The sequence below is a fragment of the Leptinotarsa decemlineata genome, unplaced genomic scaffold, assembly GCF_025532065.1.
Source record: "Leptinotarsa decemlineata unplaced genomic scaffold, Ldec_3_MD MMD2_tig00004307_RagTag_RagTag, whole genome shotgun sequence".
In the NCBI taxonomy this organism is placed as follows: domain Eukaryota; kingdom Metazoa; phylum Arthropoda; class Insecta; order Coleoptera; family Chrysomelidae; genus Leptinotarsa; species Leptinotarsa decemlineata.
In genome coordinates this window covers 14,173,612-14,185,081 of record NW_027412606.1, presented here as the reverse complement: position 1 = coordinate 14,185,081, position 11,470 = coordinate 14,173,612, and the positions used below count along the sequence as shown (strand labels likewise).

The 11,470-nt window shown below is 33.5% G+C and overlaps 1 protein-coding gene across 1 annotated transcript; it reads right to left on the bottom strand.

Annotated features, from left to right (window-relative positions):
* Positions 1 to 263: 263 nt before the first annotated feature.
* Positions 264 to 11,470, bottom strand: UQCR-C2 (Ubiquinol-cytochrome c reductase core protein 2). Its single transcript, XM_023170003.2, has 8 exons — positions 11,363 to 11,470; positions 11,109 to 11,157; positions 10,920 to 11,056; positions 10,548 to 10,854; positions 10,233 to 10,492; positions 4,463 to 4,788; positions 4,237 to 4,394; positions 264 to 461 (listed from the first exon to the last, which is right to left on the bottom strand). The coding sequence occupies exons 2-8, from the start codon at positions 11,151 to 11,153 to the stop codon at positions 378 to 380; spliced, it is 1,317 nt and encodes a 438-aa protein (XP_023025771.2). The 5' UTR covers positions 11,154 to 11,157; positions 11,363 to 11,470; the 3' UTR covers positions 264 to 377.

The window sequence follows — 11,470 nt, the reverse complement described above, 5'->3', positions numbered from 1 at the left end:
AGTTCTTAAAACCTTAAAATTTTCGCTCAGTAACAATGGTCATTATACATGTCCTGAATTTAACAAAGATGCTCAACTAAACCAAGAATAACTCTTTTAATTGCTACTCTCTCATGAATAATGGTAAATACCTTCACTCAAAGTCTAAACATCTCTTATCTCTAATATATTAGGGTTAAGTAGGAAAATTAAATTTTCCTATAATAGGAAATGATTTTGTTTCCACTGTACTACCCTAAATTAAACAATAATTAAAACATTGCTTGGAATCAACTCAACTTTATTCTATACAAGAGCAAATCATGCAGATGATATATCAATACTATTTTTTCACAAATTTTAAACAAAGATTGAAAAATAATTTAAAAGATATCTGATTATTTCAATTCGTCCAGATAGGGAACATTACTAAGGTTCCCAATTGAGGCCAAAGTTATTTTTCGTCCAGCATTTCTGAGGGCCTGAAAAAACAGTTAATTCAATCAGATATACTTCATAGTAAGTAAATGAAATGAAGATCAATATGTCTGATTTTTTATGCACCCCCGTGATATGGGTATAAAATGAAAGAATTTGCTGAAAATATGAAAAATAATATGTAACTCTAAATCCAATATGAAGGTCCCATTAAGATGTTGGACTAGTTTTTTTATGCACCCCCATGATATGGATATCAAATGAAAGGGTCTGCTGAAAAGAATACAAACAATAACATGACGTCACTATAAATATTATGGAGAACCGACCAAGATGGCGGACTAATTTGTTTTATTCACAATCATGATAAAGGCAGCAAATGAAAGGATTGCTGAAAATAACAAAAACAATAACATGACTCATTCTAAATTCATTTTGAATAATTTTTTTATGCACTATATGATATGGGTATCAAATGAAAGAATTGTTGAAAAGAATATGGTGGACTATGTCCTTTCATATGGATATGGATATCAAATGAAAAAGTTCAACAGAAAATCAGATGGTTGCTATACTAATTTCACAACACAACAAAAAAATATTTTTTGAATGTTTCCTACACTAAATTAGTCAATTTCTACTAATTTTGGGGTGATAAAAACGAAAATAACAATGAAAAATTTTTATTAGCTCTGGTTTTTGAGATACACAGTACTTAATCTTAAAGAGTAGTTATACTATACGTGAAAAGTGAAAGTACATAAAACAATATTGTTATGTTTCTTTTAGAATATTTTAAGTACAAAATTAATAAAAAAAAACATTATTCTTAGTGTTTTGACAAATAAAAGAAGTTTGTACCACCAAATTTCAATTAAGTCCATCCGATTCATTGTAAGATCGCTGTCGTTTAGCTTGTCTTTTATAAAACACTTCTGGAGCATCCCTACACACAGACCAGCAGTAGTCTGCAAGCATTGCTTCATTCCAACGGCCCTGATATCTCTGTTCCATTAAGGCAATGTCTTGATGGAATCTTTCTCCATGTTCGTCACTCACAGCTCCACAGTTTTGTGGGAAGAAATTAAGATGAGAGTGAAGAAAATGAATTTTTAAGGACATGTTGCATCCAAGTTGGTGGTAAGCTTGAAGAAGCTCTTTAACCAATGCTGTGAAGTTATCATCTCTTCTGTTACCTAAAAACCCATGTACAACCCCCTTAAAGGCTTCCCAGGCTCTTTTTTCATTTCCAGTTAAAATCATGTCAAAAGCAGGATCATTTACGATTTCACGGATTTGAGGCCCAATAAAGATGCCTTCCTTGACTTTAGCATCACTCAACCTGGGAAACTTTGCTCTCAAGTACTTAAAAGCTTGTCCTTCCTGGTCCATGGCCTTCACAAAGTTTTTTCATTAGTCCCAACTTAATATGTAATGGGGGAAGGAGAACATCCTTAGGATCTACAAGAGGCTCGTAAACTACATTTTTCTCATTAGGGTTTAGGTCTCGTGTAGGCCAGTTCATTTTTTTATAGTGAGATTTTCTATCCCGACTGTCCCACAGACACAAAAAACAACAGTACTTGGTGAACCCTAATTGCATTCCTAGGAGTATAGCAATGACTTTCAGATCACCACAGATGTGCCACTTGTGTTGTTCATATTTGATTGATTGGAGAAGTGTTTTCATATTTATATACGTTTCCTTCATGTGAACTGCATGACCTATAGGAATAGAGGGTAGCTGATTTCCATTATGCAGAAGTACAGCTTTTAAGCTTAGTTTTGAAGAGTCTATAAACAGTCTCCATTCAGATGGAGTGTGATCCAAATTCCAGCAGTCCATCAAACCATTAACATCAGAACAAACTACGAGGTTTTCTTTTTTCTCAAAAAAAGGAAGCAAATCTTTTTGACGCTGTCTGTACTGAGATATTTTCACATCATGTTTTAGAAGATTCCACTGTTGTAGTCTTGACCCTAACAGCTCAGCCTTTTCCTTAGACAAGCGAAGATCTCTTATAAGGTCACTCAACTCTGCTTGACTAATTCTGTGCGGATCACTAGACCTATCGCTTACCTCAAAATCAGGGTCATAGGATGTAGAAGGATGGGTTGCTCCTTCTAAACAGTCTTCATCACCTTCCTCTAAAATTTCATAGTTTTGGGGTGGAGAAGGGACTGGCAAATTGTCTGAGTGTGGTACAGGCCGAAGAGCAGATGGGAGATTAGGGTATTTAACCTTTCCTCTTTTCTTCATAGATAAACCTTGCTTAATGGGAGGAGTTAAGCAGAAATAACAGTCGTCTGTATGATTGGTAGGCTCACGCCAAACCATAGATACTGCAAAAGCCATTGCCCGGTTTTTATTTTTCAGCCACTCTCGCAATATGACGGAACAAGAATTACAACATATATGAGGAGCCCATGATTTATCTTGGTCCCCAACTTTCACACCAAAATAATGTTCATAGGCTGTCTTAACGATAGGTGTCATTTTACGTTTCTGAGCCTTAAATGTTATTTCACCACATATATAGCAAAAGCTATCGACAGAATTCACACACTTTCGAGGCATTTCAGATCAGCACTTAAATTAATTTAAAAATCAACTTCACACGATAATTTCAATAGCAACCACGTGCGTACAATTGACAAACTTACATAGGTTATGTTTACTACTTAAGAACAGCTGATGAGAGGGGTGTTATGTAAACAAACATGTGTACCAACTGTTGGTGATGAAATTTCATTTGTTGAAAACTCAATATACATATATATAATATAATGATACTATATCTTGAAAACAAGAGCTAATATATAATTTTTATGGTCACTTTCGGTTTTAACACGTGGAAATACATTAAAATCATCTAATTTCAACCCCGAAACAAAAACTTTGTTGTGTTGTGTTTTAAGAGTTATAACTCTTTGGTGGTGCTCGAACAAATCTTGTAGGAACCGATGATGCAACAATGACACATTCAATGAAATGAACATACTAAGGAAACATGTCCAGCTATAACTAAAAAATAAATTAATTGAAAAAAACATCTTCGAATACAAGATCTTATTCAGAGACACTAGAAAGAATGAAATAAACCTGAAATTAAATCAAACTCGTCAATTTATTACATTACACAATTTAGATGAATATTCAAGAGGAAGATGAAACAGTTTAACCTTCCTTTAACCTTCAATCTTCCTCTTGAAGATGATCACTTGGTGGAATTCTGGAATAGAGGATCTAGATCAAGGATTTAAAAAAAAACTTTTATGAATAAGAAACCTTATCCATCTGATAGTCATATAAGTATTAATATTAATTTCAACTGTTATCACTTATCTACAACAGTTACTAAATTTGCCTTTCTCCTACTTCTAAAACTCATTTTTGAAATAAATTCATTTATGGAATAACAAGCAGTGACTCTGTAAAGTAGCAAAGGTAGGACAGGAAATATGTAAATGTTTATCCAAACACGAACCTAAGTGAACCTTTTTATTATGAATATTACCAGTTTTAATCATTTTATGTATCCTAAATTGTAGTCTAAATGTTATGTCTTGGGCTGAAATACTATTTTTATTTGGGAAAGTTTTTGGCTTTCTACTACTCCATCTTGATACAAAAAAACTTTGGGAATCCTCCAAAGAAATCCTGTGAATGATATCTGATTTGATTCCATACCGAATGTCTGGAAATTTGTATTTTAGGATGCCAATTTCAATAATCATCATAATAAACAAAATAGGAAAGAAGCCAGATTCAGGGTTTTCTGCACTGTGTTTGTGGGTGAAAAAAATAGAAATACTTACATCTCGAACATCACTTGTACAAATAGAATCCACCGCTGCAACTATCTGGCTGGCAGTTTGAGGATTACCAGTCAAAACAGATTGTGAAGCAATATCTCTTACAGCATCTGCTCCACTTTCAGCTTCCAAAAGAAGTGAAGACTTTAGCTGTTTCTTCCCTGAGAAATAAACAAATAATTATAATTTGAGAAAAATTATTTTTCAAGTAGCTTCTCTTTTAAGGTACCTCTATTGACATCCTCGTCGGAAACACTCCCACTTCTCAATAACTTGACAGCAGATTCCACTAATTTTCCTGCAGATTTTGCAGGAGTTCCAATTAAAATACCAAAAAGTCCTGTATCGGAGTAGCTGACATTGATAGCAGATGATGTATGCTCTCCAATACCTACAACTCTGCTAAAAATTCCATTATTATTACCCCACTTCACTTGAGGTCCAACACCAATTGCTTTTTGAAGAATTGCAAAAGCTAGAGCTTCCTTGGGGTCTTTCAAAGAGGCGCCTTCCCCTGCTACAGTGACAAAAGCTACATCTCCACCTTTGTTTGATCTGAAAAATAAATTCCAGAGATGTATGAGTCGTCAACAGTTATTTCAAACTGTCTTTTTAGGAACACTATACAGTGTGGTAAAGCCAAATGGAATGAATTAACTATTTCAGTTACGGTAAATATTTTAACAAATTCCCAAAACACGTCAAATTTAAATTATAATTTAACATACTTCAACGGAAAAATGCTATCCCTACCTTCAACCCCCGTCGAATGACAGGTACAACTCCCAATTTTTTAAATGGGAAATATAAGCTTGTGATATATTGTTTGAAAGGTATCTTCATTCTCTATTCAAAAATGTTATCACTTTCAAGTTTATTGCAACAATTAGGATAAAATAAATTAAAATCATGTGGTTACCGAAATTCGATAAAATACACTAAAAACTTATTGCAATATATTCAAACCTAATTTTAAGTTGAGGTATTGATAATAAGAAAGTGAGCAAAAATCATAGCAATGTTCTTTTTAGATAGAACGCCTTGTCAACTTGATTTGTATGTTACAACATTAGTTGTCAATATTTTAATTTAAGTTTAAAGTTCATTAACGTCAAGTCTGAAAAATGGTTACATTAACGGAAATGCATGAAATAACAGTTTTACAAATGATTGATTGCGGAGATAAAACACAACAGGAGACATTTCCAAATTTACCGCCCATATCTCAAGCAAAATAGAAAAGCAGTTTCGCGAGCTTGGCCAGCACGATCACCTGATCTTTCATCATTAGATTTCTTTTTATGGGGATATGTAAAGAGCAATGTGTACAAAACTAAACCTTCAGATTTGAATGACTTAAAAGAACGAATAACGCTTGAAATTATGTGTCGGTCAAGCCTAATATGTTAAATAACACAGGTCTGTGACCGAAAAACTGCATAGGATTTTTTTACATTTTCTTACAGATATTGACTTCCCAAAAGTAGAAAAAATATTCAAATTATTATGTCACATAAGTTTTTATGTATATTGCAGTATCTATGTTCATTGGTAATAAACCTATATGATTTTTATTTGATAATGAAGAAAAACAACCTGAGCTGTTGGTGAGACAGGGAATGTTTTAACATGTTGAGACAAGTCAAATGACGTACACTTTTACACAATTATATGCAAACTAAAATTTAAGCACATAATTTTTAAAGAAAAATAGCGGTAATCATTTCTTCTTTGATTTGATTTCTCATTTTTTATTCTCTGCTACAATCTTTTCCCGTTATTTTGGCGCAAAATAAGTTTTAGCATATTAAGTTGCATTTATACCTTCAATTGACGCCTAGTGTATATCGCTTGAAACAAAGAAAAGCTCTCAGTAGACATACTGATATTCAAGTGAACAGTGCTGTTGTCTGTTAATCATGGTTACAAGGGGTTGTGTTATTTCTCCAACAGTTTTTGTTATATCTGTGGTGAATTCGCTATTAAAAGTCAACAGAGAAATATAAGTGATTTTGTATGGAAAAATTTATTTTGCCTACTTTAAATTAAAAATTGGTGATCAAGATAAACCATGGGCCCCGCATAAGGTGTGTATTAGATGCGAAGAAGATCGTTTGTAGTTTAAGGGAAAGAAAAATGCATTTCGATTTGGAATTCCTATGACATGGCGCGAGCAGAGAAATCACACCACTGACTGCTACTTCTGCTCAGTTGACGTAAAGGGATTCAATTCAAAAAACAAAAGAAACATAAGTTATCCTAATCTTGACTCAGCTATACGTCCAATGCCCCATAGCTCCAAGATATCTATCCCGCAGCCACCTTCCTGTTTGGATGAATACCTTAGTGAGTTGGAGGACGAAGCTACATTGCCTTCTCCGGGTGAATCAAGCTCAGATTTATCTTTTGACGAAGATGAAAGGCCTCAACTATTTTGTCAAGGTGAGCTCAATGATTTAGTAAGAGATTTATGTCTTTCAAAAGATGCAGCCGAACTGTTAGGTTCTAGATTAAAAAATAAAAACCTTTTATCACCTGGCACTTCTTTCTACTGGTACAGACACCGAGAAAAAGAATTTACCCAGTTTTTCTCAAAAGACGGAAATTTAGTTTTCTGCAATAATGTGGAAGAACTCATACATCGCTTTGATATAAAATATGACTCATCTGAATGGCGCTTATTCATTGACTCATCTAAGACTAGCCTTAAAGCACAATGCACAATGGAAATAAATTTGCCTCGATTCCGATTGGACATTCTCTGCATATGAATGAAGATTATAACGATTTGGCTATTATCCTGGAAAAAATCAAGTATCAAGACCATCAATGGATGATTTGTGGGGACTTCAAAATACTGACAATGCCTTTGGGTCAGCAGGCAGGTTATACCAAATATCCATGCTTCTTATGCTTGTGGGATAGCAGAGCCAGAGAACAGCAATGGAAAAAAAGTGATTGGCCATCCCGAGAAACTTTAAAACCTGGAGAGAAAAATGTTATAAACACTACCTTGGTACCACCAGAAAAGGTTTTGTTGCCCCCTCTCCATATCAAATTGGGGTTGATGAAACAATTTGTAAAATCGCTGCAAAAGGATGGAGACTGTTTCAAATATTTATGTACAAAATTCCCGAAGCTATCAGAAGCAAAGTTGAAAGAGGGAGTTTTCACCGGCCCCGACATAAGAAAACTTTTAACGGACCCTTCATTTGTGGAAACTATGAATGAGAAGGAAAAAGAAGCTTGGGTATCGTTCAAGGACGTAGTATGAAAGTTTTTGGGAAATACTAAGGATCCTAACTATAAAACCATTGTGCAACGGATGCTAGCAGCATATGAAGCTCAAGGCTGCAAGATGAGCTTGAAGATCCATTTTTTACACTCTCACATAGACTATTTTCCTGAAAACCTGGGAGCTTACAGTGAAGAGCGGGGGGAGCGATTTCACCAGGATGTCCGTGATATTGAGAGAAGGTACCAAGGGAGATGGGATGTCACTATGCTTGCTGACTACTGTTGGCTGCTTAAGCGAGAAACTGAAGATGGAAATCAGAAAAGGACTTGTCAAAGTATCAGGGAAAAGAAGAAGAGGTTTCATAAAGAACATGAATAAGTATATGTATCAAAATAATGTTTCGTTTGCTTTAAAAAAAATATTTATTGTTTGAAAATTTTGAATAAAGGAGTATTTTAACCAATTTTTTGTGTTTGAATTTGCAAAAAATCCTTATGTGATAGAAAAAAATGGCCATCACTTTTGAAATCAGCGCACTTTAAAAAATATAATTCAGTAAAAATATCTCATGCAGTTGACAAAAATTTTTTTTTCGCAGACCTGACGTAAAGGGATTCCATTCAAAAAACAAAAGAAACATAAGTTATCCTATCTACACTCGTCTTCGGGTGATGACTGGTCATGAACGTCGTGAACTAACGTGACTTTAGTTCACGACGTTTCGATTGTTGGTATCTACAATCGAAACGTCGTGAACTAACGTGACTTGGAATCTCTACACTTTTTATTTTTTATTATTTCCTTTTTTCATTCCTTCAATTTTTATTTATTCAATTATTATATTTTTACTTGTAGGTTATTTCACTATCATTTCATTTCAGGTTTATTGTTGCTTAATATAATTGTTATTTTCAACTATTCTTTTTTTAATTATTCTTTTTTACTTGTTTCAGGGATTTCAAATCATTTTATATAGTAGACAATGGAAGTCCGAACTAGTGAAATTCATCACGAAACATTGTCAATCACCTTCAAACAGATATATCACAAACCTACACTTCCCATTTAAAAAATTTGGGGTTGTACCTGTCATTCGAAGGGGGTTGAAGGTAAGGGTGGCATTTTTACGTTGAAGAATGTCAAATTATAATTTACATTTGACATGTTTCGGGATTTTTTTTAAATATGTACAGTAACCAAAATAATTAATTTATTCCATTTGGCATGAAAATCTCATGCAACCTTTCCAATTGAACGTTTGGGTTACAAGAGGTTACCAACTAGATTAGTTTGAGCATTTCACACTCTTCAGATAAGAGAGAGAGGGAGAGGGTAGGGGGGGAAGAGAGAGAGGGAAGGGGGAGGGAAGAGAGAAAAAGAGAGAGAGAATATGCTTTATTGTTTTCATGGTATGCTCATGGTAACAATGAAAAATAAAACAAAGTAACAGATAAATTATTAGTAAAAAAATATTTTTAAAAACAAGGAAAAAATACAATCACTATAGGAAAATCCTTGAGGCGCTCTAAGAGCGGTGCCTGTGCGAAAGTATCGATTCACATTGCATTTATATATTTCTCTTCTCCTCATCTCAATCAAGTTGTAAAAGCTATCAATTCTACTCTTTACAAGTTCACAGATGGTGCAGTTAAAAATTTTCTCAAAGACAATATAAAGAAAACTAAGTTATTGCTCATCGGAAATGACAGTGATTACTGCCAATTCAGGAATTCTAATATGAAAATAAGTGTGCGTAATGAAAAAATCGCAGTTGAAAAAAAAACTTAGGAGTCATAATAGACAACAAGCTATGTTTTAAAGATCATGCTAACTATATAATCAAAACTATTCTATTCAAATTGAACTATCTTTACCGAGTATCACAACATTTGAACAGATTGACATTAAGAATGCTATATGATGTTTTTATACTTCCCTATTTTACCTATTATTGTTTTCATTTGAATTAGAAAGTTTATTCACAAGTAGAAATCAGGAAAATATTACCTATCATAACAAGTGATACTTTAATATAACGATTAGAAATTAAAATATAATAACACTTCAACACCATTAAAACTGAGAACTTATTTAATAATCCCCATTACCAAAGGTATTGACTTGTCCAGATATTTACAAGAAAAAGTATGTCATGATGCTTTAGTTCTAGTGTGGAAAAAGTGTTTCCATCAGATTCTGTGAAAATTGTAACAGATATAATACAAGAAAAAAGTATTAACAATTAGTGTAAAGGCTGCACTGGCATTTCAACAGAAAAGCAAATAACAACAGAAAACAAAGTATCAGGAGTGTTTGCAAAATGAATTTAATTTTTTTTTAGAATTATGCAAATATGCCATCAAGTTACTCAAGATTTTGAAAATGATGTTTTTTTTTCAATCGTAAATGTTGAATGAGATTTGCAAAAAGTGTTATTTCAAAAGCCAATAATGTCTTTGAAATTTTATTGTTTTACAAATCAATGAAATAATTTTTAAAAATAACTCATTTCAACTTTTTATTTCTTGATGAATTTCATATATTTCTTCAGAAGTAAACTTCAGTATGAGGTTAGGTAGTCTAAGTGAATGTTTCTAATGTCAAATTCTTGGCTCTAGTATGTATAACCTAATTTTGAAAGAATCTGGTACACATTTCACTCAGTGGCCTTCCACATCAACAAAATAATAGTTTTCATATGCTAGGGTCATGCAAAAATCAAGTTTTGAGAACATAGTTTTGCTTTTAAAAAAACACTCACCTCAATTCACCACCTTTATAACTAGAGGAATTATTACATCCCTCCCCAGACTCAATGTTTAAAGTTTGTGCATAATGAATGAGTTCAGACTGATCGATACCAAATCCAATTACAGCGGCACGCCCGGATAGAAAATTGCTGGCAACATAGTGCTGCAGGGTCTCACTGGATATTTTTCCAATCTGCGATTTAGGGATGAACATTGAATTGCCCAAACCAGTACGAAAAGCAGCATTGTGGAGTAGATCAATTGCTCTCAACTAAAACAAAATTGTAAAGATGCAAAGATTGATAGATAGAATTTCAATACAGTACCGGTAGAGATCTCGTTGCGATATCTAATTGGAGCCTGGAAGTGATATCTGAAACCTCCCAGGGTTTGAATATTTGCTGGGTTGCGACTTCAGTAAGGAATGGGAGAACTTTTTCAACTGCTTGTCTTGTACCTTCTAGAGTATATGAAATAGTTTCACGATCAGATGTAGCCGTCAAGTTAGCACCAACTTGCTGAATGTTACGAATAATGGCAAACTGGGAAGCATTTTTTGTTGACAGCCCTGCTGCAGTACGCAATACGTGTGTGACTCCTAAATTATCACTGGATTCATATCGGCTACCTGCCCTATGACACAAAAATAATTCATTGAAGAATATGATATTTTTCAAATGCAATTTGTAAATGCTGACCTGAATATAACAGAAACTCGAACCAAGCTTGATTCATTATCAGCGCATACGACAGTCAGCTTATTTGAAAGAATAGTTGTTTTCAGTTCATAATTTGGATTTCCGGAAACTGGTGCTAGTTGAGAAAGTCCTCTGCTCTGCAAAATGAAAACAATTAAAAAGAGACTACAACTGAAAAGTCGATATTACCATAAATAATCGAAGCAATGGAGCTTTTTGCAACTTTGAAGCCATGTTTCTGAAAATATCCAATATATTTAATAAGGAATATTGATGAAAATCAAAGTATTGATTTTGTTACATAATATATCCATCATAACCCATATTTAGAAGTTATATCATCAACAATCCAATTTCATTTAAAAAATGATTTTCTGTCGAAAGATTTAACAAAATAGGAGAATGAATCCTGAAAATAAATTCAATTTTTGATTTTTGCTCACCTCCACCTAAATGAATTATTACACAAAATCAGTGTTGTGTCGGAGGGATTTTTCAAGGTGCTCAAAATATGAACTGAAAGCTGAAAGTTGCTCCAGAGCAAAAGTGAC